Source organism: Xenopus laevis, chromosome 8S (assembly GCF_017654675.1).
Source record: "Xenopus laevis strain J_2021 chromosome 8S, Xenopus_laevis_v10.1, whole genome shotgun sequence".
NCBI classification, from domain to species: domain Eukaryota; kingdom Metazoa; phylum Chordata; class Amphibia; order Anura; family Pipidae; genus Xenopus; species Xenopus laevis.
The window spans coordinates 26,299,540-26,310,712 of NC_054386.1; the positions used below are offsets into that span (position 1 = coordinate 26,299,540).

An 11,173-nucleotide genomic window follows, 5' to 3' on the forward strand; every position below is an offset into this window, starting at 1 on the left:
TCCAGATCTTCAGTAAGGCTATTCCTTATGTACTCACTCTTCCTTATGTTGTACTTGTGTTTAGTGGCCTGAATGAAGCCTTTTTTTAAAAGTCAGCTACTTTCTTCATTGTCTCCAACAGTTAAGCCACTTTCTCTTACTAAACTGCACTGGTAACTGACAAAATAACTGAAGCCCTTGAGTAAATGAGAAATGCAAGATATAATGAAAACACACCTATCATTATCCCTATGGTTCTAGGCAGGTCCCATCTTTCAATAGTTATTTACCAGTGTTTGAGTAAGACACTTCAATGTCTCATTATTGGGGCCCATAGATTGTGAGATTGTGAGGAAGGTTGTGTTGGTAATACTACAAAGGCTAGAGGTAGACACCTATGTGACATGAGACAGGGGGTTGTTGGGAGGTTTTGGCAGGACAGAGTCCAACAGAAAGCTTAGTCAATGCCATAGGCGGAGGGTGATTTTATCGTTTGGGTAGGCTAAAGATGGACATAAGAGTTAGATATTGGGGAGCACCAACCATCAAACACAGGAGATGGTGTGCAGGATCAAATAGTTAAACATATGTCAGAAAAAAAGAAGAGAAAGAGCTGACCCATGTAACTGCAACCTCCCATCCACAACAAGCTTTTCTCACGGATCGGGAGGGAACTCGCTGTGGGTGAAGGGGTTGGAGGCTCTTTTGGATCCGAGTGCCAGCTTTAATAGCAAATCTAGGCTTTGATGTGCCTAAGGCACACTGTACTCTACTGAACATTGTGTTACGATAATGGCCTTGGATCACCAGCCTAAACGACACAAGTACGCCTATCTAACCACTCTATGGGAGGGATCTCGAAGTACGTGAAGGGGTTGGCACTGTAAGTGGTATCCTCTGGGTGAACTTGCCAGCGACTACACTCTATCACTGGGGCATATTAAATATGCTAAATGATCATTTTGGCTATCAGTCGATTATTAGTATGTTATATAGGTGCAACAGCATATAACCAATTGAAACCACCTATTTGCCTACTCGATCAGCCTCCTGCTGCTAACTGATATTTTAAAGTTGCACACTGGACATTAGTTTTAACGTTGTATTAAAAGTTATGTTTTAATTTAACCATTTCGGATGTCGTGGATGGGAGGGTGCAGTTACATGGGTCAGCTCTTTCTCTTTTTTTTCTGATATAAAGATGGACATACACTGGCTTACTTAAAGCTAATATTAGATTCTCTGCTTATGTACAAATATCCTACCCCAACTACTTCCTCCCATGTATTTAATGGGAACTGTGCAGAAATGAAGTTGGGACTATTGTTCAGGTTGGGAAATGCCAAAATCTACACATTATATGAAAAGAAAGACAGACACGTTCTATGACAGACACACTAGGCACATTTACACATCAGTTACTGGCACCCCAGGCACAACATAGACAGTGTATAGATAGAGTATACAACATATACAATAGAAGACAGCGGGTACAGACACAGGCACATTAACTGACACAGAACACATATGACATGAAAGGAAGTGAATCACTAGGGTTAGGATGCATCCAGGCTAAATGAATTGTTAATTTCAATTATAATAAATCCTTAATAAACAGGCAGGCCCGGATTTGTGGCGAGGCCACAAAGGCCTGGGTCTAGGGCAGCGAAATTCTAGGGGCGGCATGCCACATAGGGAACACCGCGTCCCCCAGCGCCCATCGCTACGGGGGGTGCGCACAATCGGCAGGCACTAGGACCAGGAGGCCTCAGGGCGCCACAACTATAAAACAGGTCAGGATAAATGCCAAGTACCAATTTCATCAGTTATACCATCAGAACCTATATGAGGAAAAATGAAGTGCTAATTTTATATATAATACCGTCAGGAAAAACAGTAAACATGACATATTTTATGTACATGATCCTCAGGACGTATCATGATAATATATTTGTATGGGGGCTCCACATGAACTCATATATAATGAACAATACAATAGAACTGTAAGAAAAATTAAAAAGAAAACCATAAAAAAGGAACGGTTTAATCCATCACTAGCACAAGGGTGACAGGGACTGGAACAGCAGCTGCTGTAGGTGACCTCAGAATGTATATTGTACCTGTCAGTGTTCTGGAAATCACTATAAATATTCTCTTAGTATGTAGCAAACTGTGCAGGTCCCTCTCATCTGTCTTTACATTGGATGGTGCCTCCTGTGTGTAAAGTTTCCTGAGCCCCGCCTACTTCTGTAGCTGATAATTTTAATGTCTGTAAAGACAGATGTGCTCTGATTGGGCAATCTGCAAGCAGTAAGAGCCAATCAGTGTGCAGCTGGTTACTACAGCATCGGTCCAGATGCAGGACAGGAGCTTTCTAGTGCTGTTTAAAGGGCCAGTGGCAGTCAGCAACAGAGCAGGTTTTCTTTAGTTTTACATGTCAAATAGGTTTGGGAGGCTTAGCCTTCCCTAGCCTTAATGAAAATCCGCCCATGGTCAATGCATGGAAGCCTTATTAGATCCACCAGCCTCCATATCACACCAATGTAACCAAAAACACCTGCTCCTCCTCCCCAGTTATTTGTATTATATAATGGACAAAACCTCAGGCTCTGCATTCTATGACTTTAACAACATCAATTTATTATTCATTTGTACATATCTGTTATACATTCAATCAAAATTTCACCTCGATGAGACTAAAAACTCCTTGGTGTTCATTGATGGCCTAAATAGAATTATAAAACATTTTGGGCAAAATATACAGCACAGGAGCCCAGAGCCAGACATTATTATAGCAAAAATCTCCACTGCAACAACATATTTGCCCTTGGTGCTGAGATAGGCTGGAATAAAAGACACCCAGGCACTCAGGAAGATCAGCATGCTGAAGGTGATATGCTTGGCTTCATTGAAATTATCTGGTAAAGATCTAGCAAGGAAGGCAACAATAAAACTTAGCAAGGCCAGAAAGCCAAGATACCCCAACACAGAGTAAAACATGAGGACGGAACCCTCATTACATTCCAGTACAACCTTCCCGACGATGCTGTGAATGTTGTGTTCCAGGAAAGGTGGGGCCACAGACAACCACACAGCTATGAGAACTGCTTGCACCGTGGTAGAAAGACTAACCACAAATACAGTTGTCTTGGAACTTACCCACTGCCTCAGTCGGCTGTCTGGTTTGGTGGCTTTAAAAGCCATGACTACAATGATGGTTTTGGCCAAGATGCAGGAGACACAAAGGGAAAAGGTGACTCCAAATATGCTTTGTCTGATTAAACAGGTCACATTGGTTGGGAAACTGATAAAAGTCATGGATGAGAGGAAGCAGAATGTCAGAGAGAGGAGGAGGAGGTAACCGAGACAACGGTTGTTTGCTTTCACTATTACAGTGTCTCGGAACCTGAAGAACACACAAAGTATCGCTACAGTAAAGAGGGAGAAGATCATGGAGAAAAAGGCCAAAAGCAGCCCCAGTGGCTCCTGGTAGGAGAGATACTCAATCACTTTAGGGATGCATTGGTTTCTCTGGCTGTTTGGCCACTTATCCGGGGGGCAGGTTAGGCAATCAACAGAGTCTGTAAGACAAATGGAGAAAATTAAATCCATTAATAATTACCACTTGTAACGAGACTGTAACATGGTCCTTGTGTGATGTTAAACAGTAGTGCCATCATGCCCATGACCTTCCCCAGAACTGGATCATGCCATCTCTACATAAAGGGGGTTTCTTAAATGCTTGGTATTATCCATGATAAGAAAAGCCATTTTGTTTTAATAAGATAATGTTTCCCATCATCTGATAAATAATATATAACTAAGGAATTAACTTACTTATTTGGCTGGAAATCATTCCATCTGCGCAGAAAACACAGTCGAAGCAGCAAAGCGGTTGACCAATGAGCAGGGCCTTCCTGTAACCAGGGGGGCAACTTTCGGCACAGACTGAGCTTGGGACCTTGTTGTGGAACCAAAGGAAGGAGAAAGGAGATATACATGCATGTGTATTGTACTTCAGCATTTGGGCTCTCATGGTAACCTTCACATCCAGTTGGCTCTCAATACACAACAAAGGGAAAGGGCAGGGGCCTCATCTGTACAAAGTTCAGTGACCTGCTTGCATTCACGCTTTTAAAATAACAAAATGAATATATGGTGCTTACCACTCATCTTTTATGCTACATGTTTTGGTGAAAGTAGGGTTGCAGTAATTTGGGGAATGAGGTGTCTTTGTAGGACCCTATGTCAGCATGAAATAGACATCAAATAGAGAGGAGGGGATTTCTGGTGGAGTCAGGATAAAACAAATTACATTGTGTCTTGTGCTGACCTTGTTCTGTCCATCTGCCCATTGGATGATGCTAGTATTGATGGAAAGCCTCTGCTCACTATTGATGTAGTTATTGAATGTCCCAACTTTTACATAGCGACCAGTGAGATTCCCTACCAAACGCCAGTTGAGAATATCAAAGTTCCCATAGCTGTCCCCATTGCCATCAAACTCCACCAGTTCCCCGGCAGTGTTCACAAACCGGACTTTCTTCAGGTAGTACAGGAGCTGTTTGGGAGAGAACATGACATTGGGTGTTAGAGAAGGTAGCATAACATGGACCATTATTTGCCCTATAGCTTTAAAATAAGATCTGTGTATGTAAGAAGCCAAGGGTAGACCTCTAAAAAAGGGGAAAATAATAATTTTTACCTGCCACTGCTGGAAATCTTGCTTATGGGCACAGGATCCTCCAGAGAATGGCCCCTCCCCAGGTGTGCAGGACATCAGATCATGAAGAGCATGAGCCAGGGCATAGAGGGCATTATGAGCCATATATACGAACTGTGAGATGGGATCATTATATTCTGTAATATCATCTGTTATGACTCTCTCAGAGCCTGTGCAAGTCTTACTGTTTGTCTGAGAGGAGCTGGATGTGCTGTTCAGTGCTGTCCATTTGCAGTTGAAGGTCCTCTCCCAGAACTGGTAGATGTTCAGCATTCTTGGGTATCTGGAAGGATAGAAGTCTTGGAGAAACTTTGTGAAATATGGGAGGATCCTTCTGCTTCTTGAGATCCCTATTGTACCATTAAGAAGGTTCCAGTACTCTGTTTTGAGAAAGACTGGAGAAGTAAACCAAGCTTCCACCCCTATCCATATTTTCCCGGTGACGTTTTGCTGAAGGGCCTCTGTTAAAATTGCGCTGACCTCGGCAGGGGAGCAAAAGAGGACAATGACAGTGGCTGTTATACTCTGGACATTCTTTATAATAGAAGGAATACTCTGGCTGATTGACTCTAGAGCTATAGTTTCATAGTAGGCAATACAAATTCCGTTCTTGGCAGCCTCTCTCTTGAAAACCACTCCACCTTGAATGGCATAATCTGTTGATGAGATTAATACTCCAATCCAGTACCATCCAAATGTTTTACACAGCTCGACCAGGGCATACGGCTGCCCCTCAGTGCTCACTATGGTTCTAAGAAATGATGGGAATTCCACTTTATTACTCAAAGATGGGAAAGATGCGGCATAGCTGACCTAGAATGGATCAACATTACAAAAACCATGATACTTGTCTACTTGTCTACTCAGAGACTATCAACAACAGTAGTACTGTTCTAATAATGTTGACATAAAGACCTTGCTTTGTATGAAGCCCTGCTAAAGATATAGATATCATCATTCCAACCTCATTGGGCATTACTTACCTGCCCACAAACAGTTTTATCTCTAGTAGCTTCAGCCTTCAGACTTGTCCCAACACCTTTCCACATATAAATGCCCATTGATAATCATTGTAATGCAGTAGGGTGTAGTAATATCACCTTCTGCTCATCACAAACATCATAGACACAACCAAGGATAAGCCAGTGAGGGCTGGGACACACTGGGCGATTTGGGGAGATTTAGTCGCCTGGCGACTAATCGCCGCGACTTTCCACAACCAATCTTCCCCGAATGCCTCCCCTCGCTCTGAGCCTGGCTAAAATGAAAAATCGCCTGCGCTAATCACACGCGGCGATTCGTTTTACGAAGTCGTGGAAAGTCGCGGCGATTAGTTGCCAGGCGACTAAATCTCCCCAAATCGCCCAGTGTGTCCCAGCCCTTAAGGTTATTAAACAACCCATAGTGCTACTAATGAATGAAGATGAGGTCTCTATCAGTCAGTGGTGAAGAATTGTTTACTCACTTGTGGTACTCTCCAAAGCCCAAGGACTCTTGCCATTGCCACAGAGGAGGTTGATAAGGGATCCCCAAGAATACCTGGTACTTTTGTCCGGGGGGTGCATTTATAGTTGGGGGCATTTTGGTTGTTCCCTGTTACGGCCTGCAATGTTGCTCGGAGGGAAGAATCCTCAGAAAAGCAGGAGTCCAACATTTGGAATCCAAGGGTGATATTTGGTAGAAGATGGGGGTTTTTGTTGACTTCTTCAGTGGCAAAGAGCAGAGCAATGATGGACTTGTACTGATCTCTCCTATATCTGCAATACAATGAAGATTCCTACAGTAACGGGTCGGGCAGAGGGATCTCACTCTTAGTGCTATTTTCCCCAACTTGATTATCCCTGTCTCACCTCCCTAATCTACTAATGTGTGCAAAGGGCGTTAGTCTCTCTCCTACCCATAGCAAAGCTCTGTGGCATCTTATAGTGGTGGTGGAGGTACTTACAGATCACAAAGATGAGGAACTGGTCGCTCTTTAAACAAAAGGACTTTGGGAGATGAAATGGTGTTAATGGGAACTATCAGGCCCAAAGTGATGGCTCCCTCCTGGTTGTAACCAGTGAGAGTGGAGGCAGAGAGGACACAGCCGGCAGTCTGGCCCAACACATAGGCAAATGGGAGTGGGATAATCAATAGCAGCAAGCAGCCAACCATCGCTCCAACACCTGCGGAGACACAGCAACGACATTATTCTCTATAATAAGAAGCAAGGAAGGGAGACTCATAACCAATAACCTCTATGTTTTGTCATTTGTCTGAATCTTACAAAAATAATGTCAATTTGCATGAAAGTCCTTAACAGCATGAAGGTTTGTAGGCCCCACTACTGCTTTGCTCCATTCCTTTCTGAGCCTTAACTCTGCAAAGCAAACATGTGCCTTAAACCTAAAACTGAAAATACTTTGGTTTGTGCTACTGCCACATAAAAAAAAACAAAAAAACCTAAACCTTAAACCTAAAAGGCAATATGGCAGATGCAGCCCCAAAAGTGCCAATATTATACACTGAAACCAGCTGGAACTCCACCCAAACTATAATGTCTAACACAGAACTTGCCTTGATCTTCAGCAGATGAAGCAAATTGTGCCCCGTGGGATGGGGGGAGCACTAAGGCAAGTGCTTGCTGTCGGGGTCTTTGTCCTGGCACAGTGTTTCCTCAGGTTTATATGGGCTTTGCTATGTGTTGTTTGGCCAACTGGGATATCCTAATCCTCTGCGGTTCCTGACAAATTATCCTTATTATCCACCATATATTTAACTGTAATCATTTTGATTCATAGTTCATTCACTCCTGGCCCCACAATTGCTCTGATAATTATTGTGATTGGCTCTATAATAACTGAGCAATTTGGCATGCAAGCTGCAAGGACTCTAGTGTTTATCCCAAAGAAGGTCTCAGCTGGAAGGCTGCTTCTCCTGTGTGATATCCGCTGTTGTCAACACAAGTCACTGTGCCAAGGAAATCATATCGGGATGATAATATTCTACCAGGGAAACATTCAATGTTGGGATGCCAGTACCTATCTGGATATATGTATTACTTAAATAGAAGCTGCCATATAAACCAATTTCAGCACTTGTTGCTTGGGTCACTGACCCCCAGTTTGGGGTAAGGAAGAAAACGGAACCCACGTTCCACTAGATCAGTGCTGTCCAACTTCTATGGTACCGAGGGCCGGAATTTTTCCAATCTACATGGTGGGGGGCCGATAACGGAAGCCAGTGTTAGCCACTCCCTGTTTTTAGACCACACCCACTTTAAACCACACCCATGTTACCGCAAGACCATGTCCACATTAATAGCACACCAAAAAACCAAATGGTTGGTGCTCACTGCAGGGATCAGGGCTGGAAGTAGGGGTAGGCAGAGTAGGCGGCTGTCTAGGGTGCCATCATTTAGGGGCACACTTTTTTCCAGCGTTTATTTAATAATTTGTTTCAGTAATCACGGTCACCCAGTTGGGTGGAATCGATCTCCTTCCCCTTCTCCCTCTTGCTGTAAGTAATAGTAATCACTCCTTCTGTGCGGTGCACCGCGACGTGCGTACACGCGTCAATGACGTCACTGATATGTTGGGTGACAGAGAGAGGCAGTGAGCTGGCGGCCTGCTTGGTGTGGCTCTCGCTGCTCTCAGCCTTGCACAGTTGTACTGAACTGAAGACATTCTTTCTATTACTGTAGTAATAGTGTAAAGCTTCCTGCTGGCACAGCCAGGTACAGATTTGGGGCGCATATGTTTGCTGTTGCTGCTTGGCTGGGCGCTGGCACGGGTACATAAATACTTGGGGGCAATATTATGTGATCAGATTTATTTTTGGCTGCTGCTGACACAGGTAAAGATTGGGGGCAATATGATGGCTGCAGGAGGGCTGTATGATGCTGTATGGCTGCTGAGCTTGCTGGTACAGATACAGGGGCAGTATTTTCTTGCTCTCTTTATTTAAAAACCATCATGGTAAGGAGGGAAATGGTAATGCAGGACAGGGGGGCACTGAGTGAAGCTCTTGCCTAGGGGGCCAAACTACCTTGTGCCTGCCCTGGCAAGGATGTCACTCATATGTGAAAAAAGCTAAATCATACCCATAAATCCATATGCCTCCTCCTCCCCTGTGTATAATACAGTACCCCAGCATATGATTAAACACGTTAGGGGCCACTAACAATAATTTTCAAATGCTAACAAACCCCCAGAACAAATACCAAAGTATGTCACACACAGGGAGCATAGGAAAGACAGACCAGAGCAGGAGACAGGAATCAGGACCAGTCTAATATGTACTACATACAGTGACACAGTGCTGGTGCCCCATTAGCATTTTGAATAAGGTGTAAACAGGTGAACAATGTGGGCAGTTTCAGTCTGGGTCTCAGGTGTGAACAGTACAGGCTTTAGGGGAGTGAACAATAGAGGTGTCACAAGTGTGAACAATACAAGGGGATCACAGGTGTGAACAATGCAGGGGGATTATCCTGAATTTGAGGTTGAGACAATGCAGGGGCCAGTTAATCTCTGTAGTGATACCTTTTAAATTTTACATATGGTAAACAGACACAGCAGGCAGACTTTGATGTGGAGGGCCACATGAGGGGGGTCGCGGGCCACCAGTTGGACAGCCCTGCACTAGATCTATACACACACTATTGGTTAAGGTAATGATAGCGGTTTTCTGTTGAGCTAGAGGGGCACGTGTTACGTCTCAGATCTGATACTCAACAGGGACCACAGGGCTCTTGAGAGCAGAAGTGCAACCTATAAAACCACTGTGCATTTCTTCTTCATTTTACACAAATACAGGTGATACTAAACCTACTGAAACAGAACCAGTTGAGGTTCTTCCTACAAATCTACCAAATACCCAAACATAAGATTATTTAGCCACAACAAGTAGATATTGTAGATATTTTTGAGATATTTAAAGAGCATTGAAGTTCCTGAGCCCCAGAACCAGTGCACTTTCTGTACTGAATGCCATTCTCTGGCTTCTTGTTAGCTCTTTGGTCTATTCATTGTGCCAGTTTTTCTATTGGCTTCTCTGAGCTTTCAGAACAAATGCCGGTAAGTAGCCCAGTAAGTTCCTACAACGCTACACAATCTGCACAATTGCATTTATCAGTCTCCCAAGGTGTTTCACGGTCATTTGCCAATCCCTTTCAAGCTAAAGTCCTTTAAATGCTCAGTGTATCCATCATGGCTCAAATCCTTCCAACAGGATGTCGGCACCACAAATGCCTGTGCCCAGTGTTCATGGCTCGCCATGTTGGATATTAGTTTGTGTAACCCCAATTATTTCCTCAAACTGATACATGTTGTATTATAGTAGGAGGGTTGTGCCTGTTAGCTGGTGGTTCTATTTGTCTGGTGGGGGGAAGTCGACTCCTGTTTATGTTGTGCAGCTGTCGCAGGGAGCACAGAGGAGACGACAGAAATGGCAGCTGTTCATGGTGAGACCATGGAACAGAGAAACCAGACTATCTCAATGGAATTCACCCTTCTGGGTCTGTCCCACCTCTCTGGTTTCAGGGGGTTCATATTTCTAGTGTATGTGACTGTGTTTTTCATGACAGTGCTGGGGAACTGCCTCATTATTGTAGCCATTACAGTGGATGCCCACCTTCACACTCCAATGTATTTTTTCTTGGTGAACTTGTCTCTCCTGGACATGTGCTATACGTCCATTACTGTCCCCAACATACTGTGTGACATTGCTCTGCAGAGCAGCACCATCTCCTTTGCAGGCTGCATGAGCCAGGCCTACCTGTTCACCCTGTGTGCCACAGTCGAATGCATGCTGTTGGCAGCCATGGCTTGTGATCGTTATGTGGCAATATGCCGGCCTCTGCACTATACGCTCATCATTAATCGTAGTGCGTGTGTGCTGTTGGCCGTGTTTGCCTGGCTGTGTGGGCTTCTCAACGCAACCATCAATACCCTCCTCACATTGGGCCTTGTGTTCTGTGGGGCAAATTCTATAAAGCACATGTACTGTGAGGTTCAACCTCTTATAAGGCTCTCCTGCTCTGACACCAGGATCAATGATATCTGTGCCACCTTATCTGCAGCCATGTTTGGGGTGGGGTGCCTGATCCTTATTCTCACATCCTATTTCTTCATTGGCATGGCCATTGTGAGGATCCCTGGCCAGGATGGCAAAATTAAAGCTTTCTCCACCTGTACGTCTCATATTATAGTGGTGTTGCTGTATTATGGGGCATTGATCTTCATGTACCTGCTGCCCAGTGCTAGCTCATCCCAGGCACTAAACATGGCAGTTTCCATGGTATATTCTACTGGGACCCCCATGCTGAATCCCATCATATATAGTCTGAGGAACCAGCAGGTCAAGGGGGCTCTAATGAAGGCAATGAGCAGAAAGAACCCAGTCTTGAGCTTGACTTTTTCTCTATAGATAAGTTATTAATGTCCCAGCCGTGTTCATATCTGCTCCACCATTCCAAGGGCAGGACTGATA

At 44.2% G+C, this 11,173-nt stretch overlaps 2 protein-coding genes across 2 annotated transcripts; one reads left to right on the forward strand and one right to left on the reverse strand.

Moving 5' to 3' along the window:
- Positions 1–2,661: 2,661 nt before the first annotated feature.
- On the reverse strand, positions 2,662–9,960 carry LOC108700493 (extracellular calcium-sensing receptor). The gene is made up of 7 exons (XM_041575215.1): positions 9,912–9,960; positions 6,648–6,867; positions 6,303–6,459; positions 4,685–5,515; positions 4,295–4,540; positions 3,817–3,940; positions 2,662–3,560 (listed from the first exon to the last, which is right to left on the reverse strand). The coding sequence occupies exons 1-7, from the start codon at positions 9,958–9,960 to the stop codon at positions 2,662–2,664; spliced, it is 2,526 nt and encodes an 841-aa protein (XP_041431149.1).
- Positions 9,961–10,129: 169 nt separating this feature from the next.
- Positions 10,130–11,110, forward strand: LOC108700494 (olfactory receptor-like protein DTMT). Its single transcript, XM_018233702.2, has one exon. The coding sequence runs from the start codon at positions 10,130–10,132 to the stop codon at positions 11,108–11,110; it is 981 nt and encodes a 326-aa protein (XP_018089191.1).
- The last annotated feature ends 63 nt before the right edge of the window (positions 11,111–11,173 follow it).